At 56.8% G+C, this 18,893-nt stretch overlaps 1 protein-coding gene across 3 annotated transcripts in view; it reads right to left on the bottom strand.

Moving 5' to 3' along the window:
- The window catches only part of SEMA4D (semaphorin 4D), an 87,591-nt gene that overhangs the window by 30,689 nt on the left and 38,009 nt on the right, over positions 1–18,893 (bottom strand). For all 3 annotated transcript variants that reach the window (XM_062208590.1, XM_062208588.1, XM_062208589.1), the window contains exons 3-4: positions 4,009–4,301; positions 3,019–3,164 (exon numbers count right to left, since the gene is read on the bottom strand). In XM_062208590.1, coding sequence (XP_062064574.1) covers positions 3,019–3,164; positions 4,009–4,114 — 252 coding nt within the window. In that variant the 5' untranslated portion in view covers positions 4,115–4,301. The remainder of the gene's footprint in view (positions 1–3,018; positions 3,165–4,008; positions 4,302–18,893) is intronic.

The following is an 18,893-nucleotide window of genomic DNA, read 5'->3' as shown; positions in this document are numbered from 1 at the left end:
CAGACCTTCCTGGAGCGAGGGCTGGGGGAGAAGCCCAGGGAGAGATCGCCGTGAACGACCCTGCTGTGTTCTCACTGTGCCCGTGCGGCCACACTGTGTTCTCACTGTGCCCGTGCGGCCACACACAGCGAGCTCACAGACACGCCCATCCTCAGATGGGCAGCTTCAGAAACCGCAGCGCAGCTTGCTTCAGAAACCGCAGCGCAGAGGCCAGCACGGTGGTGTAGTGGCCTGTGTCTCTGCGTGTGGCGCCAGCATCCCATGGGGCGCCGGTTCGATTCCTGGCTGTTCCATTTCCAATCCAGCTCCCTGCTAATGGCCTGGGAAAGCAGTGGAAGATGGCCCAAGGGCTTGGGCCCCTGTACCCACGTGGGAGACCTGGAAGAAGCTCCTAACTTCATTCTGGCCCAGCCCTGGCCATTGTGGCCATTTGGGGAGTGAACCAGTGGCAGAAAAATACCTCTCTCTTTCTCTTTCTGTAACTCTGCCTCTTAAATAAATGAATCTTTGAAAAAAATTACAAAGCAAGTGATGCCCACCTAAGGACGAGGGAACGTGAACTTCTATACACCCACAGGCTTTCCCTGCAGCTTGGCTGAGGACCCTTTACCGCTTCTTTCCCTGTAAGTATCTGAGACGCCTGAGCTGCACCCTGACCCTGAGGGGCCACAGTGACACCTTGGCAGCTCTCACTGCACCTGCGGGCCGGCACCTCCCATGTGCCATCCCACAGGCCCCCCCCGGGACAATTCGGCAAGATGAAGCTCCAGGCCGAGGGATCAGGAAGGGGAACGGGGCTCAGAGGGAGGGCTTTACTGGACACCTGGAGAGGAAGGGGCTGAGCGGGCGGAGACCACAGTGGTCTATTCAAAGGCCGCCATCTGTACACAGTTGTTGTTGTTGTTGTTGTTGTTGTTGTTTTTGACAGGCAGAGTGGATAGTGAGAGAGAGAGAGACAGAGAGAAAGGTTCCTTTTTGCCGTTGGTTCACCCTCCAATGGCCGCTGCGGCCGGCCATCGCGCTGATCCAAAGCCAGGAGCCAGGTGCTTCTCCTGGTCTCCTATGGGGTGCAGAGCCCAAGCACTTGGGCCATCCTCCACTGCACTCCCTGGCCACAGCAGAGAGCTGGCCTGGAAGAGGGGCAACCGGGACAGAATCCGGTGCCCCGACCGGGACTAGAACCCGGTGTGCCGGCGCCGCAAGGCGGAGGATTAGCCTAGTGAGCCGCGGCGCCGGCCCTGTACACAGTTTTCAAAGAAGGATGCTCAGAAGTTCATGCATCAAAGCGCAAACGAGGAAATCTGCTACATCTGGAGAAGAGAAGCAGAACGAAGCACCAGAGAGATCCGGAGACAGAAAACTTACACCTTGAGCCTGGGACTGCCGGATTCCAGAGAGCAAGAGACCAGCCCAGACCCTACAGCTGCCCTGGCCACGCATGGGACGATCTGAGCACCACACGGAAACTAAATGTCAATGGGTCAATGCATATCATATAAGCTTCCATCTGTGAGTTCACAGACTAAAAATTTCACCACTGGGCTGCACTGTGGTGTAGTGGGTTAAGCTACCATCTGCAGCAGCAGCATCCCATATGGGCGTCAGTTCGTGTCCCAGCTGCTCCACTTCCAATCCAGGTATCTATTATGGCCTGGGAAAGCAGTGGAAGATGGCCCAAGCAATTGGGCCCCTGCACCTGCCTGGGAGACTCAGAAGAAGCTCCTGGCTTCAGCCTGGCTCAGCTCCGGCCATTGCAGCCATTTGCAGAGTGAATCAGAGGATGGAAGATCTCTGTCTCTCCTCTCTCTGTAACTCTGCCTTTCAAATAAATAAAAGATCTCACAACCAAGAAATTCACTGCGGCCCTTCAGAGCGGAGCTCAGCCATGAGCACACGCTATCCTGGAAGCTGGAAAAACAGCAGCGAACACATCAAACACCTTGCCCAAAGGAACTGCGCCTCCAGGGACCTGATGGCTGGTGAATGGCGCATCCCCTTTGGAGATGATCTCTGGCCAACGGATGCGGGAGGCGAGGCAGCAGGGAATGGCGCGTGTAGCAGTCCTCGATGAGGTTTGGATCCTGACTTTGATGGTCAGGAGCTGGGACCCAGGAGGAAGCAGCCCTGGCTCCTGGAAGAGCTGCCCCTCCTGTGCCCTGGGCCGACAGTCAGCTGCGGACCCAACAGCCGACGCGCAACGCAGAAGACGGCGTGCGTGTTAAAGACGCCACACGGGTTGCTGTGGTGACGCTGCAGGTAAGCCTGAGTTTGCAATGACGTCGGCATCCCATGCTGGGGCGCCAGTTCGCATCCCGGCTGCCCCGCTTCTGATCGAGCTGCCTGCCAATGCACTTGGGAAGGCAGCAGAAGAGGGTCCACGTGTTTGGGCCCCTGTACCCAGGTGGGAGACTTGGATGGAGTTCCAGGCTACTGGCTTCAGAGCCCTAGCCACTGTGGCCATTCAGGGAGTGAAACAGTGGATCTCCTGCTGTCTTCTCAGGCACATTAGCAGCTTGGGATCAGAACTGGAGCAGCTGGGACTCGAACCGGCACTCATATGGGGTGCCTGGCATCATAGGCAGCGGCTTAATCCGCTGTGCCAGGCCAGCCCCACTGCCTGTACATTTAATGACGATGCCTTTGGGTTTTTTAGACAAAAAGGTGTCGTCTGTGTTAGGACATACACAGATAAAGAAAGAGGTATCGGGATTGGACTCACCGCCACCAGAGAAGGGTGCAGTGCGGCAGGTGGGGCTATGAAAGCCTGGCTTTGAGGCAGCCGACAGTAACAGGGCTCCTGGGACCATGGCCTGCCCTTGTGGCACAGGTGAGATTTTTCTGATACAAGAAGTTCAGAAGTCAAAGGTTAAAACAGGGTGTTACCTGCACAAACTGCCTGTGAACGCCTGAGCCGGAGCTGCTCAGACATGGGTGTGGGAAGGGGGCGGGGCCAGCCAGGCGTGGTCACCTGCCAGGCAGGCTGTGCGGACACACGGGGTATGGGAGGCCGGGACGCACCTCGTGCTGCTTCTCAGAGATGTCCAGCGCGTTCAAGGCGAAGACAGCTTCCCGGGCGCCCACGTACAGGGTGTCCTGATCCTCGCTCAGCAGCAAGGCCGAGTAGTTGTAGATGCCCGGCTCATGGAACTGCACCAGCTGCACCTCTGCGGGAGGAGGGGCAGAGCCAGGGGAAGGAGAGGAGGGGAGGGGGGAGCCGAGGAAGCACTTTTAGGCTGGGCCATGTCCTGAGCACCTGTGCCTGCGTAGGACCTCCAGGGCCTGTACTGCTGCAGGCAGGCATCCCTGCACGGGGGTCAGAGCCAGGGGCCCCGGGTCAGACTGCAGAGCGGCCACCAGCCACGTGTGCAGATCTCTCCCCGCCCCACCAGTCTGAGCCCTGGGAGCCAGAGTGAGCAAGCTCTTCCTGTGTGCCCACTTCCCTTCCTGTCCCTGGAGCCCAGAACCCCACCCGCAGTAACCTCCCAGCCACCTGCCCCCAACTCCTGCAGACAGGATGACAATTCAGGATTTTACGACTGGGGCGGACAGAAGTGTTTTATCTAAGACCTGTGACATGCACCAACGGCAGACTTTCCCTCCCCCCAGGGATCCCCACCAGGAAGCCACAAAGGAGAAGCAGGTTGTCTTTCTTTTTTAATTTGTTGAACTCTGTACAAATAAAGTATCCTTTTAATTCTATTATGCACAAATTTACTGGCACCCCCTTGGACCCAGCAGTCCCGGGGCAGCTGGATTCTGCTCACGGGCCAGGGACCAGGCGCAGGGGGTGGCTCGTGCGTGATCAGGGACCAAGGGAGGTGACTCAGGCACCAGGGAAGGGGCTGGGCAGCCTGGTGGGGTGTTCCCTGCTGAGGCTGCCTGCTCACACCAAGCTCCAGGAGTAGGGGACCCCCAAAGGCACCAGCATTCCTGGCTGTCTGTCCCCATGTACCCCACAGGAGGAACCCCACCTCCATCCCGTTCCCACGCGTAGGCTCTAACTCTCACCTCTGTGCTCCCAGGTGATCCGGGGTACAGGTGCAAACGCCACCGCCGTTCCAAACACCACCGCCAGGGCCGAGAGCAGCCCCTCGACGGGGGCCCGCATCCTCATGGGGCAGAGGCCGCTGTGGGCAGGTTGTACCCGGGTGCCACTCAGCGCCCTGGCAGCACAGCACGGAGCTGGCGAGCTGCGCCGTCCCCGGGGATCCGCATCTCCCGCCGGCCAGGTGAGGAAGGAGCTGCTCTCACCACTGCAGGGTCAAGGACACTGGTGCTTCTCTAGGGCCGCAGGGGAAACACTGGAAGAAAGGGAGAAGGAAGGGGGTTGCGCGAGGATGAGACATGGGGCAACACGCGGCTCTTCCTTGCCCAATGGCACCCTGAGTTCTATTTTGCACTTCCTCCGCCTCGGAGTCCACGGGGGAGGGGCACACAGGAAGCTCTTGGTGGGGCCCCCCACCAGGGTCACCCCGAGTCAGCGTTTGCCATCCCAATGCCCAGCCGGCATGGAACACGGGACAGACATGCGGCGGGTGGCCGGTGCCGCCAGGGCTGGCCGGCCGCCCGGCTTCCTTCCCGCACGGCTGCTGCCGAGAAGATGAAAACGAAAGAAACGGAGCCTGGGTTTCAGTTCCCCTTGAGAACGCCTGTAACGCTACACGAGGTGGCCAGCCGGAGCTCCGCTCACCGGCACAGAGACCCGGGTCTGCGAACACGCGCGTGCGCCTTTGGGGGCGCTTCGAAACATCGATGGGAAATGGAGTCACAAATTCATTTCTGTATAAAAACGTTTTTAAAGCCATGGTTTTTCATAATACAAATTTCCATGAACTTTTTGGAGACTCCTTAGAGAGGGTTACTTCAAAGGTTTTTGGTACCGAACTGAACGTACAAATTCCAAAGTATCTGAAGCACCCTCAAATGTGCACACGAAGCACATGCGTAGACACAAGTGTGCACACATGTCCACACACGCAGACACAAACACACAGGGAGGGGAAACAGGACCTGCCCGCTCTTCCGGCCTCACCTACAGCAGCACGCACAGCGCAGAAATGGGCACCAGCGCAGGTCTCCCGGCCCCCGCTCCTGCTCCCTGCTGGCTCCCATCCTGTCCCACCTTCACACAGTCCAGCAGGCAGCAGCACTGCCCTCCACTCTCCAAGCACACCCCCTGCCCCTCCATCCTAGTGTGGCCAAGCAGGGCACGGTACCCTGTCAGCCACTTCACAGGGCAGTGGCTCCCAGCGAGATCCCTGCCCACCACGGCGACACGGAGCAGCAGCAAGGTCCAGACCTGGGCCTGATGCAGGTGCATGACCTCGTGTGACCTGCCTGCCCTCTCCCGGTCCCCCAAGCTCCTGTCCACACTCTACCCCCAGGTCAGAGGAAAGGAGACCAGCCCGCGGCGCCCACAACAGCTGCCCGTTCCCTATCCTAATGTAAGAATTAGCCCCTGAAGTCAGGAATGTACCTAATCCCTCCTGTTTTTTCTAGGGACCAGAGTACCCCAGCTGGTGGCCGCTGGCACACCTGTTCTGTAAAGAGCTACCTGGTCATTATTTTCATCCTGGTGGTGGCTTGTGTCCCAACTTCCCTGTCACTGTAGAGCAAAAGCAGCTCCAGGGGGCGGCGCCGTGGCATAGTGGGTAAAGCTGCCACCTGCAGTGTGGCATCCCATATGGGTGCTGGTTCGAGTCCCGGCTACTCCTCTTCTAGTCCAGCTCCCTGCTGATAGCCTGGGAAAGCAGTGGAAGATGGCCCAAGTGTTTGGACCCCTGCACTTGTGTGGGAGACCCAGAAGAAGCTCCTGGCTTGGGATCAGCATGGCTTCGGCTGCTGTGGCCAATTGCGGAGTGAACCAGCAGATAAAGATCTCTCTCGATCTCTCTCTCTCTCTCTCTCTCACTCTGACTTTCAAGTACATAAATGAATCTTAAGGAAAAAAAAAAAAAAAAAAAAAAGCAGTTCCAGACAACAGATGACGCATGAACGGGGTGAGCACGGCTGTGGCAACGCAGCTCTACAGAAGCAGTGCCGGGCTGGTGGCTGAGCCCTGACCAGTGCGTTCAGGACAGCAGCCCAGACGTGACCCCGACCCAATGCAACAGGAAGCCAGCAACCAGGACTGGAGGGGAAGGGGCACGGCTGTGCGCTCCAGCAGCTGTGACTCAGTTCCCTGCTGGGGGACTCACAGCTGTGTTCCTAGAGAGCCCAGCTGGGGACCGTATCGTGCCACCAGCAACGCAACGTGGCAAGAAGTGGCTCCTGGAGTCCAGGCCAGTTTAGCTGCCCTCAAGTCCAGGGGCCCGTGATATCCAAGAAGAGGAGCCGCCCCTGGGCCACCTGCCACAGCACGGGCCCCCTCACACAGCGCACAGTGCAAGAGGGGCTCAGCCTTCAGGGCCTCCAGGGACTGGGCAGTGGCCCTGGGTGTGGCCCTGGTGGCAGGTGCCCCATGATCCCAACCAGCAGATGAGGGGAGGCACTTGTGAAGCTGATGAGCTGCTTCCCTGACTTAAAAACTAATAGGGGAGGGGGGGCTGGCACTGTGGCATAGTGGGCTAAGACACCTGTGGTGCTGCCATTCCATATGGACACTGGTTCGAGTCCCGGCTGTTCCACTTCACATCTAGCTCTCTGCTATGGCCTGGGAAAGCAATGGAAGATGACCCAAGTGCTTGGGCTCCTGTGCCCATGTGGGAGACCCAGAAGAAGCTCCTGGCTCCTGGCTTCAGATCAGCCCAGCTCAGGCCATTGCAGCCATTTGGGAAGTAAACCAGTGGATGGAAGACCTCTCTCTCTCTCTCTCTGCCTCTGCCTCTCTGTAACTTTGCCTTTCAAATAAATAAAAATAATAATAAGAGAAAGTAACAGCAGCAACAACAAAACTGAGTTGGAAAAGCCGCTGGCCTGCAAACCATCAGATGGAGCAGTGGCAGCCCGGGTGCCTAAGAGATACCGGCCATGCATCAACTCAGAGGCAAGACCCTGCGTGGGAAGCCCGCATCCCACACTGGAGTGCACAGTCCCGATTCTGAGCCCAACTTCCTGCTAATGCACACACTGGAAGGCAGCAGGCGACGGCTGACGTGCCTGGGTCGCAGCCACCCATGTGGGGGACTCGATGGAGTTCTGGGCTCCTGGCTTTGGTGTGGCCCGGCCCTGGTTGCTGCAAGCACTTGGCGAGCGAGCTAGCAGTTAGGAGTTCTCTTTCAACATTAAAAAAAAAAAAAAAAATAAGACACAGGAGAATGCTCACTTTACTCAACAGCCTTAAACTGGAGACTGCCACCGTGTCCCCCAGCCAGTGAACCAACGTGAAAACCATGTCCGAGGCAGGGACAAGTCACGTGACGCACAGGAGCTGGCCGCACCTCCCAAATGGCATCGCCAAGGGGCCCGACGTGCGACGTGGCTCTAGCTGGGACATTCATAACCTTGCACAAGTGGTCTGCAGTGTGGAGAATCAAGGGGGCTTAGGTGGGGCAAAACAGGGGTGGGGGGTGCTGAGGGGCTCAGGTCTCAATCCCAGGGGCTGCACCCCCAGTGCCCTCTGGGAAATGCACTGAGCTGGGCCCGGGCACCGTGCACGTTCACGTTACAGAGCACAGGGACTGCAGGCCTGTGGGGGACGCTGAATCCGGAGAGGCCTAGAGGAACTTCCTGGGTCTGCCTCAAATTTGAAAACCTGTCTTTAAGTTTCAATTCCCTGGTAGCAAACACCCCAGCCCCAGGGTGCTTCTGCCTAAGGATCATTAAGGTGGTGTAATAGGAGTGGCTAAGACCATTTTGCATCACATCACCCCACCCCTTGCCCACATCCGCTCATCCACTCTGTACCATCCGCTCTGTACCTCAGCTACATATACACCTCCCTTTTACAATAAAGTGAGACCCTGCTTGGACTGGGCTCCACACCGCGCCTGATTGTCCCCCGGGGTTGGGGGAAGGCTGAGTGGCGGGTGGTGCACTTTCCCCTCCTCGGTCGGTCAAGGCAAGCTGCGGGCAGCCTGCCTAATTCTCTGGCGGTGGCGAGGAACAGTCACCGCACAGGCCGTGATGCCTCGTGTGCCATCTGCCCGCTCGGCAGACAGACACAGCCTAAGCGAATGCCCGTCTCCATCTCCAGCCATTCCCGCTTCCAGGCCCTCACCTATAGGACCCAGCAGCAGTCAGGGGCCGCCCCTGCGCTGCCCCCGCCCCACCTCCCCACACTGGATCCACAGAGCGCAGCCACCCTGCCAGCGAAGGTCTGGGGTGCTCTCCCCGGCCGTCTCTCCCACTGCTGCTCCGGCCTCGGCAGCGTGCACCTCCCGTCCTGGCCTCCCTTCCTGCTGGCTGGGACAGACACACTGGCTTCCCATGCCAGTAGCCAGGCCCCCTCAATCCCAGGAACAGAATCCCGGGCTTCCTTGGGTTGGCTGTACGCCCAGCTTACTACAGCTCCCGGCTCTGTGGCCAAAGAGCAGTAAGCAGAAAATATTAGACAGGAATGCCAGGAAAAAGCAGGCTGACTCGGCACACGTGCCACTGCTGTCCTCAGCTGTTCCTGCCCATGCTGCCTGGATTGCTAACGTGATGGCTGGAGTTTGGCAGCCCTCTGTGAACACAAAGATAAGAATCTCATTCTTGGGGCCACCGCCTGAGGCACCGGCATCCCATATAGGCTCTGGTTCGGGTCCTGGCTGCTCCACTTCTGATCCAGCTCTCTGCTGTGGCCTGGGAAAGCAGCAGAAGATGGCCCAAGTCCTTGGGCCCCTGCACCAACATGGGAGACCTGGAAGAAGCTCCTGGCTCCTGGCTTTGGATCGAGCAGCTCTGACCATTGTGGCCAATTGGGGAGTGAACCAGTGGATGGAAGACCTCTCTCTCTGCCTCTCCTTCTCTGTGTAACTCTTTCAAGTAAATAAGTAAATAAATCTTAAAAACAAACAAACAAACAAACAAAATCCCTCATTCTTAGCACAGCCAACTGGAAACCCCCCAGGGCCCAGGGCCCAGAGCCCTGACAACAGAAGGGGAGACTTTTCACCAGCTTTCTGCTTTCCCTTTTACTCCAGAGAGTTTTGCTACCAACACACACAGCACACTGACCCAACCTCCCCCTGAACAGCAGAAGCAGTGTTGTTAACGTGAATCAAGTCGAGCCACTTCCTCCCGTGCAAGTCTCCACGCCGTCTCATGGCTCACAGTAAACCCACATTTTCAGTCTCAGCCAACTCTGTACCACCCCTCGCCATCACCCGCCCTCCATCCTTCTGTCCTGCCCACACCCGAAGCCCTGGAGCTCGGACCCTCTGTGAGGCTGTCACAGCCATACATCTGCTGTCACCGCCACACAGAACAGGTACACCCGTGTGTGCTCCATGTGTCGGCCATATAATCCCACTGCACTGTCTCACGACTTGACCCGAGATGGTTTTTCTCAGTGGGAGGGATCTTCCAAAAGTTCATGGAAAATGACTACTATGAAAAATCTATGTATGCATTGCAAACGTTTTAGTACCAACATGAACTTACCTTTAAAAAACATTTACTGAAAGAGAGACAAAGAAAGACATAGATTTTGTCTGCTGGTTCACTCCGCAAGTGCCCAGCGGTGGCCAGGGCTGGGCCAGGCTGAAGCCGGAAGCTGGGAACTCAGTCCAGGCCTCCCACGTGGGTGGCAGGGATGCAGCTACCGGAGCCGTCAACCACTGCCTCCCAGGTGAGCAGAGAGCTGGGGAGCCGGAGCCAGCACTCGGTTTGAGATACTGGCATCCCAACAGCTCAGCCAAACACCTGTGCCAGAACGTATCTTTTAACTCCGTTTTACCAAGAAGTTTCGCAGGTGTCCGATATGATCATTATTTACCAGTGGCTCACAAAGCCTCTCAGCTCTGGGCTTGCAAACCGGGAGTTTGAGAATTCTCCAAAGGACGGACGCCCACCCAGTCCCGGGCAGACGTGCCACGTCCCGAGCAGCCTTGCGTTCCTCCCCATGAAGGCACCAGTCCTTGTCGCACACACAGACCCACGTGGCCTACAAAGTCACTGCAGGAATCATCCGATACATATTTATCAGCTAGCCACTGGATACCGACACATCATAAATTACCCAAGTATCTGATAGGAACGGTGCCCACTGAGCTGACAAATAGGAAGGAAGCACAACACGGAGTCTGAACAAACTGGGCTGGGCCCCCTGGAACTCCCAAAGGGAGAAGGGGACTGAGGGGCCCATCAGCCAGGACCTGGCCTGTGGAACCGCCCCCTAAGTGCCCTGCAGTCCCCATTGTCCTCAGTTCTTGCCATGTGTGACATCAGACAGTGAGAAGGGTGACGGAGATGATGCCGGTACAAACCCCCATCTGTCTCCTCCCACAGTGGTCCCTGGGCTTTGTAGGGTGTGGCCTTTGTTCTTTCCATGTGAGGGACACCCCACGGCCCCAGCAGGAGCCGGAGCAGCAACGTGGCTGTGGCAGAGAGCTGCACCCTTGCTTGCACGGTCCACGCTGGCCCCTGCACGGCCGGAGGAAGAGAAGGCCACACACATGACCAGGACACCAGTGGGCCCGCCGGCATACACCGGAGCCCCGGGGGCCAGCCAGTGCAGAGAGAGGACAAGGCAGGAGCAAAGGTCCAGACACATGGGCAGATGCGCTGGAGTGCAGAGAACAGTGAGAGGCCAGGGCACCGAGAGGACACTGCTGCTCTGGGGACCGACACGGAGCCTGCACAGACAAACAGAAGGTGCCAGCCACTGCGGAAGCCAGGGCAGGTGACAGATACATCCATCAGAATATCGTGCAGTCTAAAGTGAAGGAGCTGGGGCTGGCACTGTGACACAGCCAGCTAAGTCTTTGCCCGAAATCCTGACATCCCAAATGGTTCGAGTCCCAGCTGCTCCACTTCCAATCCAGCTCCCTGCTATGCACCTGGGAAAGCAGAAGGTGGCTCATGTGTTGGGGCCCTTGAACCCACATGGGAGACCTGGATGGAGTTCTAAGCTTCTGGCTTCCGCCTGGCTCAGCCGCAGCCTTTGCAGCTGTTGGAGAGTGAACCAGTGGATGGAAGACCTCTGTCTGTCTCTCCCTCTCTGTCACTCTGCCTTTCAAATAAGTCAATTTTTTTTTTAAAGATTTATTTGAAAGGCAGAAGTGGAGCAACTGGGACTTGAACTGGCATCCATATGGGATGCTGGCACAGCAGGCAGCGGCTTTACCCGCTACGCCACAGTGCCGGACCCTCAAGATGTTTTTAATAAGTAAATAAAAAGGAATAAAAGGAGTCATGGGGCCATGAGCAGACACGGAGGGAGCTTCGATGCACGCTGTGTAGTGGAAATCCACCAATCTGGAGGGGCTCGATGCTCCGGCGAGTCTGACTCCAGGAAGTGCAAACACAAAACTTCAGAGACACTGAAGAGATGGCTCATGGGCGGAGGGGAGCGCGGGAGCCCAGCAGAGGAGTCTGAAGGGAACGAGACCAATGTGCACGAGCCTCTAAGAGCACACGCATGTCACTACATATTGTCCAACACCGAGAGCGAGCCTGGCGTATGCTGTGGACTCTGACGCCGAGGTGCCAATGCAGGCTCACCCAGTGCGCCACCCTGTGGGGGAGGCTGTGCACGTGTCAGGGACCAAGGAATACAGAAACTCTGCACCTTCTTGGGTTCTGCTGGGATCTTAAAATTGTTCTAAAAAATAAACTCTATTAAAGACAACAGGGATCCAAGGAGATCCTCACCGGTCACACAAGGAGCAGGTGTGAGGGCGCCATGGCCTGGATACGAGGCGAGTGCCCACAGCCGGGGGGCAGTTCCCTTCCTAGGAGCAAAGACACGAGGTCCACAGGCACGGTTCACTTCGGGTGAGACACTGAGAAGCCCCGTGTCCAGTCCAGGGAGATGGCCACCACAGGGTCCAACTCCTAACCAGGTCCCTCACTGCCGCCCACGCTCTGGGCACCCAGGACATGTGCCACAGCTGCCTTAAAACCAGGGCCAGGAGACGGGGGGAGGGGGAGGGGGAGGGGGAGGGGGAGGGGGATGGCTTCTCTCCTTATAAACCCATGTCCTGGACAGACAGGAACACCTCCCGACCGTGTCCTCAAACCCAGTGAGATAGCGCTCAACGTGGGGAAAGAAAAGTGGAGTGAGAAGGGACTGCCCGCATGGATGTTGTTAACACACCATGAACATGGGAAAGCAAACAGGAGGGAAGTCCCCTGTGAGGTGCTGGCCAGCTTCAACAGAGGAGATGGGGTGCCCAGCCTATAGCACTCGCTGGCTTCTATGGGTGGAAGCTGAGGTTGGCTCCTAGCGCGCTGTCGCTGGACACAGCCAGGGAGTGGCGCAAAGCCCCAGCTTGTGAGAGCTCCGCTATGACGGCACAGAAACAATGTGTGGTCAATGGGATCCACGCTTGGGATGCTGAGTTGCAATCTTTCACGGGCTGGTGCTGTGCAGTCCAGCGCTCTCCGATGATGCTAGGTGGCAGTGGTGAGCGTAGCTCTGGGTCAGGCCCGCAGTCACCTGGGGAACACCAGACCCCCTGCCATACGCAGCACTGCGGAATTGGAACATGGGATCCGATGCACTGTCCACCTATGTATCTTCAATGTGTAATAGGTTTATCAGGACGTAACCCCATGGTGAGTCAAGACAGTATGTGTATTCCCACTATGCAGACAGAGACAAATAACTAACTGCAAGAACTCAGACCAGAGCAGAGCACACAGCATCACCAGGAAGTAGTGAGCTGTGAGTATTTTACCTTTACTGCTAACTTAGTTAACCTCAAGCCTACACAATTTAATCTGTAACACTAGCTGTGTTCCCCCAGTAGCTCCCACACATCCTTGCTGCTCCTCAACTTTCCCAAGCAAACAGAGCTAAAGCCAGTGCTAGGAAGGAGAGGATGTCACAGAGAAATGCCACCAGAGAAAACGGAAGTCAGCACAAAAAGCAACATTTTGCTGAAACACAGTGTCCTGCTGACAGACAAGGGGCAGCGCTGGGGAGGCCCCTGAAACACTGGACCATGTCACAAATAGATACCCTGCGGCTCAATAGGCTAATCCTCCGCCTGCGGTGCCGGCACACCGGGTTCTAGTCCCGGTCGGGGCACCGGATTCTGTCTTGGTTGCCTCTCTTTCAGTCCAGCTTTCTGCTGTGGCCCAGGAGTGCAGTGGAGGATGGCCCAAGTGCTTGGGCCCTGCACCCGCATGGGAGACCAGGAGAAGCACCTGGCTCCTGGCTTCAGATCAGCATGGTGCGCTGGCCATTGGAGGGTGAACCAACGGCAAAAAGGAAGACCTTTCTCTCTGTCTCTCTCTCACTGTCTAACTCTGCCTGTCAAAAACAAAAACAAAAACAAACAAAAAAAGATACGCAGAGACAGGGTGGGGCGGGGGTAGCAGGAAAATCGGAAAGCATAAATTCTGCAGTCCATACCTAAATCACTTTTTTAGAAAAGATTTATTTTATTATTTATTTGAAAGATTTACAAAGAGAGAAGGAGAGGCAGACAGAGAGAGAGAGGTCTTCCATCTGCTGGTTCACTCCCCAATTGGCTGCAACAGCCAGAGCTGCGCTGATCCAAAGCCAGGAGCCAGGAGCTTCTTCTAGGTCTCCCACGTGGGTGCAGGGACCCAAGGACTTGGGCCATCTTCTCCTGCTTTCCCAGGCCATAGCAGAGAGCTGGATAGGAAGTGGAGCAGCCAGGACTAGGGTGCCCATATGGGATGCGGGCACTGCAGGCGGCAGCTTTACCCGCTACGCCAGAGTGCCCGCCCTCTGACTTTCAGCAGTTCCAGAAAGTTCAAACAGGAGGAACTGAGGGTCAGTGTGGTGGCACAGCGGGTTACATCACCACTTCTCTCGCTGGCATCCCATAGCAGAGTGCAGGTTCCAGTCCCGGCTGCTCCACTTCCAATCCACCTGCCTGCTAATGTGCCTGGGAAGGCAGCAATGATGTCCACATGCTTGGGCCCCGCTAGCCACATAGGAGACCTGGATGGAGTTTCTTGCTCTTGGCTTTGGCCTGGCCCAGCCTCAGCTGTTGTAGCCATTTGGGGAGTGAACCAGTGAACAGAAGCTCTCTTTGTATCACTATGGTTTTCTTTTGGACAGGCAGAGTTAGACAGTGAGAGAGACAGAGACAGAGAGAAAGGTCTTCCTTCCGTTGGTTCACCCCCCAAATGGCTACCACAACCGGCGCTGCACCGATCCAAAGCCAGGAGCCAGGTGCTCCTCCTGGTCTCCTATGCGGGTGCAGGGCCCAAGCACTTGGGCCATCCTCCTCTGCCCTCCCGGGCCACCGTAGAGAGCTGGACTGGAAGAGGAGCAACCGGGACAGAACCGGCGCCCCAACCAGGACTAGAACCTAGAGTACTGGCGCCGCAGGCGGAGGATTACCCTAGTGAGCCGCAGCGCCGGCCATCACTATAGTTTTCAAATAATTTTTGGAGAAGGAAGAATCAGAGCAAGTGTCATGGCACAATGGGTTAAGTCACTGCTTGCAATGCCAGTGGCCCATAAGGGAGTGCGGATTCAAGTCCCAGCTGTTCCACTTCCTATCCAGCTCCCTGCTAATACACCTGGGGGTGCAGAGGATGTGACCCCGGAGCTTGGACCCCCCACCCACCCACGTGAGAGAGCAGGATGGAGCTCCTGGCTCCCGACTTCACCCTGGCCCAGCCCTGGCTGCTGGAGCCATTTGGCTATATCTGAAACCAGCAGATGGGAGAGAGCTATGTCTGTCTCTGTCTCTCCCTCTCCCAACCCCTATGCCTTTCAAAGAAATAAATCTTGTTTTAAAAGAGGAATTACCAGGGTGGTAATGAAAAAAAAAAGATACCCAGAAGAAAGGACACGAGTTCCAGAATGAGAGCACCAGCAGCCAAGGAACAAAGAAGCCAGCCCACCCAGACACATCGCCCAGAGAGACGAGCGCCCTGAAGGTCAGGAGACCCTGGAGGCTTGCAGCAGGAAAACAGGTCATGCAGAAATAACCTCTCAAGAGCCCCGTGGAGGCTGGGTGCAGCGAAGCAGCACCTTTACACCCAAGGCAGGTGCTCTCTCCCCTCAAATCCCAATGGGGCCAAACCAGCAGCATGTGTACATAGGCACATGTGTGTGTGTGCGCATGGCTCAGAGCATGTGTGCATGTGTGTGTTCACGGGTCTGTGTGCATTTGGCCCAGGAGCACGCCGCACACCCACAAGCTCTCAGTTCTTACCTCCCTCTCTCCTGTCCCAGAAAGCTACCAAGGGTTTGGCTCCACCAAAACAAGGAAGCTACACACCGGCTGTTCTTTCTTGGGAAGCAGACTGTGCACAGGGATAGTGGAGAGCCAGGGGCAGAAACAGATTCCCCAAGGTGCACACAGGGGATCTGGGACGGTGTCTGTAGGTCTGTCCACACAAAGAATAGGTTTATGGCTCTGGCAGGTTGACCGAGGATGAATTAGTAACAGACACACACACAGAAGATGAAGCATGCATTCTCTCTCTCTCTCTCTCCCTCTCTCCCTCTCTCTCTCTCTCTCTCTGTGAAGCCGTTATTAACCATGGGGGAAGCAGGAGTGGAAATGCAATCAGAGTGCACTCTCAGCCAGTGCCGAGAACAAAAACCATAAATGACTCTGCTGGGAGGGGTGGAAGAGCAGTAGGTGGTGGGGGGGAGCAGGGCAGAGCGGTCCTCATCTCCATGGTAACAGTATCTACGGTTGCAGCTCCTGGGGCAGGTGTCTGATGCAGCAGGCAACTCCCCACCTGAACTCCCACATCCCAACTGCAGTGCGTGATTCAAGTCCCGCTGTCCCACTTCCAGCCCAGCTCCTTGCTAATGGCCTGGGAAAGCAGCGGAAGATGGCCCAAGTGCTTGGGCCCCTGCACTCCCGTGGGAGACCAGGAGGAAGCTCCTGGCTCTTGGCTTTGATCTGGCCCAGTCCTGGTTGTTATGGCTATCTGGGGAGTAAACCACCAGATGGATGATCTCTGTTCTCTTCCCTTCTCCCTCTGTTAACTCTACCTTTCAAATAAATAAAATCTTAAAAATACAAACTTATTTTGGTCATTATTCCGTATACAATCCATATAACAGCCATTAACGTGTATGAGGGGTCTTCCAAAAGCTCATGGAAACCATGCATTATGGAAAAAAAAAAAAGCACACACAGATCCCAACATTTTTTGACATCAAAATAAACTTATCTTTTAATTCCATTTCCCATGGATTGTTTGGGATGTTAAATCAGCTGGAAATGACTGGAAGGGCTGCCCAGGCTCTAGGCAAATTCCACAACACTTTATATAAAGAGCTTGACCTACCATGGATGTGGGTGTCGGGGACCCAGAACTAGTCCTCCAAAGAGACCGAGGGTGGAGGGTGCACCATGCTTTGTCAGAAAGAAAATGCTCCAATTCCTCCAGCTAGGGACAGAGCAGCTTGTGGACAAGACCCACTGTGCGTGGCCCCCAGAGGACAGGGAAGGGCCAGCTCCATGTGTGCAGAGCCTGGGCCCCAGAGCAGCCCCACTGGGGGCCCCAGCACTGCACCAAGCAGCAGGCTGCACTGAACAGCACAGGATTTAGGGTGAAATGCTGGCTCCTGGGGTGGCCTGTTCTCCCCTTTATTCCTCCCCCATTCCCCTTCCTAAGTGTGGACCCCTCAGGTCCATGCCATGCCACCTGCTGCTCCCTGTTCTAGAACATTCTCCCCCAGGAGCTGCTAGTGGCCAGCCCTTCCCACACAGTGACTCTGCTCCAGGGCCACCTCCTCACTGCCCGCTGCACCCCTCGTCCCCAGCTGTTTTCACGCATAGGACGCAGGATGAACTGATGGAAAATGATCTTGCAGCAGCATTCCCACGGCAGAGCCAGCCCCGAGTGCAGCCCAGTGAGGTTCCCCTGGCCGACCCCTGCGGGGACGCCAGCCGCTCGGTCAGGAGCACCAGGCATTGCCACGTCCACGCAAGCTGGTTCAGGGAAGACAGAGGCTTTTCCTTCATCGCCTTCACCTGGGACCGACCCAGATTCTGCCTTTTAGGGGCACTAGTGATGGTTCCGGCTGGCCGGTCACTCCCTCCTGGCACCCAGACCCCACCTAATGACCACGATCAGACAGAGCTTCCTGGCATGGGTCCGTATCCAGGTCTGAGCGGGTTTGTCTCACTGGACCCTGATGGACGAGACCAGACCCCGCCTCACATCCGGAACGGCCTTTAAAACCGGAGGTCAGGGAAGGTGCGGGCTGCACGCGGCTCCTCTGGGCTGGGCAGGGGCGGCGCATCCTGCTCACGGCACTGGAAGGGTGGGATTCGCTTTCACCCTAACAAGCACGCATTGTTCCACGGAATTTCAAGACTTCCCTAATCAAACCACACAGGGCACCTACCCAGACACGATGCGAGCCTTCTCCTAGGGCCGGCAGCTCCCCAGGCACCTCCCCAGGCACCGCCAGGATGCCACATTTGGATTCAAGTGGAAACAACTGGATAAAATGCTCTCCCTGCTGGCTCCCTTTGTATTTCTGAGAAGCCAAGGTCTCCTGCTGGGAGCGAGCAGAAGCTGTTTCCCTTCACGTTCAGAAAGATCGAGCATCCAGAGCCCATTAGAGACGGGGTTACGGGAAGTCACTGCCATTATTCAAGGCAATTGTGATGCTCCGTACACCAGCTCGCTCTAAGTGTCAGGAGAATGGAACGCAGAGGGGACTCTGAGCCCCTCACTCACACCTGTCAGGACTGTCAGGGGGAAGCTCCCCATCTGTCATCAGGTGGGGAGGGGTGCTGGAAAAAAAAAAATCAAGCAGCAGAGAAAACATGGTCCCCAGCAACTGGCCATACATATGTGTGCGCTCCTGTATGCGGGTGCATCTGGGCATGTGTGTACACGAGGGTACGTGTGCTCTGGGCTGTGAATGTGCAGGCAAGAACCCAGGGAGGCAGAGGTGGTGGGGGCAATGGACACACAGATCAGTCAGCAGGCACCACAAGGTACGTGTTATGAAGCCTGCAGGCTGGGGAGGGGGAGAGGTGGTGGGAGCAGGACTCCTTGGGTGGGGGGAGGGTTTCAGAGGCAATCACTGTGCCTCAGACCAAGCACAAAGTATCATCTCTTTCTGGAGGGTGCCTGGCGTGGGTACATCGGGCACCGAGTGTGCACCTGGCGAGCGGCAGGTGCGTGCGTCCTTGGGCCCAGACCGCCTTCCCCTGGCCGACTGCTTTCCTGCTGCCACCCTCCAGGACAGAGTCTCCAGGGGGGACGCTGGCTCCCAGGGCCAGTGCAGGGTTGTTCTGGGTGATGGCTGGCCAGCCCCTCCCAGGGGACTTCGTGGCCGGGTCTGTACCCCGCCCTTAAATTCCTGTGTTGAGGTGACTGAGGTGGGGTCTCAGAGATGATTAGGGAGCACGGTTCTGCACTCAGGAGTGGGACCCCAGAGAGGGCTGTGCCCTTTCTGCCTCCTCCACCCACAGGAGGCCAGCAAGGTGCAGAGCCCGTTTGCCCGCAGACATTGACCCCGCCAGCACCTTGCGCGTGGACCTCTCAGCTCGCACAACTGTGGGAAGCGAACGTCTGTCACTTCACAGCTGAGCTAAGACAATGACTCAAACTTGGGGCTGCTGGCTCCCAGGGGAGCTCAGCCCCAGACAGAACCACCCAGCCCCCAACCGAGATGGCTCCAAAATGCGAGAGGATGCTGCGGACACTGGGAGAGCATTTGAAGCACTGACGATCACTTCACCGGGTGCTGCTCTCCCAAGTCTGACCCGCAGAGGTGGCAAGATGACGAAAATGACCAAGCTGTCACTGGAAGCCATCTGCCTGCTTCGTTTTCCCTACAGCTTATAAAACTTGCCTACCCTGAAACACAACTGCAAGGGCATTAAACCTCACTC

This window comes from Lepus europaeus, chromosome 12, assembly GCF_033115175.1.
Source record: "Lepus europaeus isolate LE1 chromosome 12, mLepTim1.pri, whole genome shotgun sequence".
NCBI classification, from domain to species: Eukaryota; Metazoa; Chordata; class Mammalia; order Lagomorpha; family Leporidae; genus Lepus; species Lepus europaeus.
Note: the sequence above shows the minus strand (reverse complement) of the source record. Positions and strands in the feature narration are given on the sequence as shown.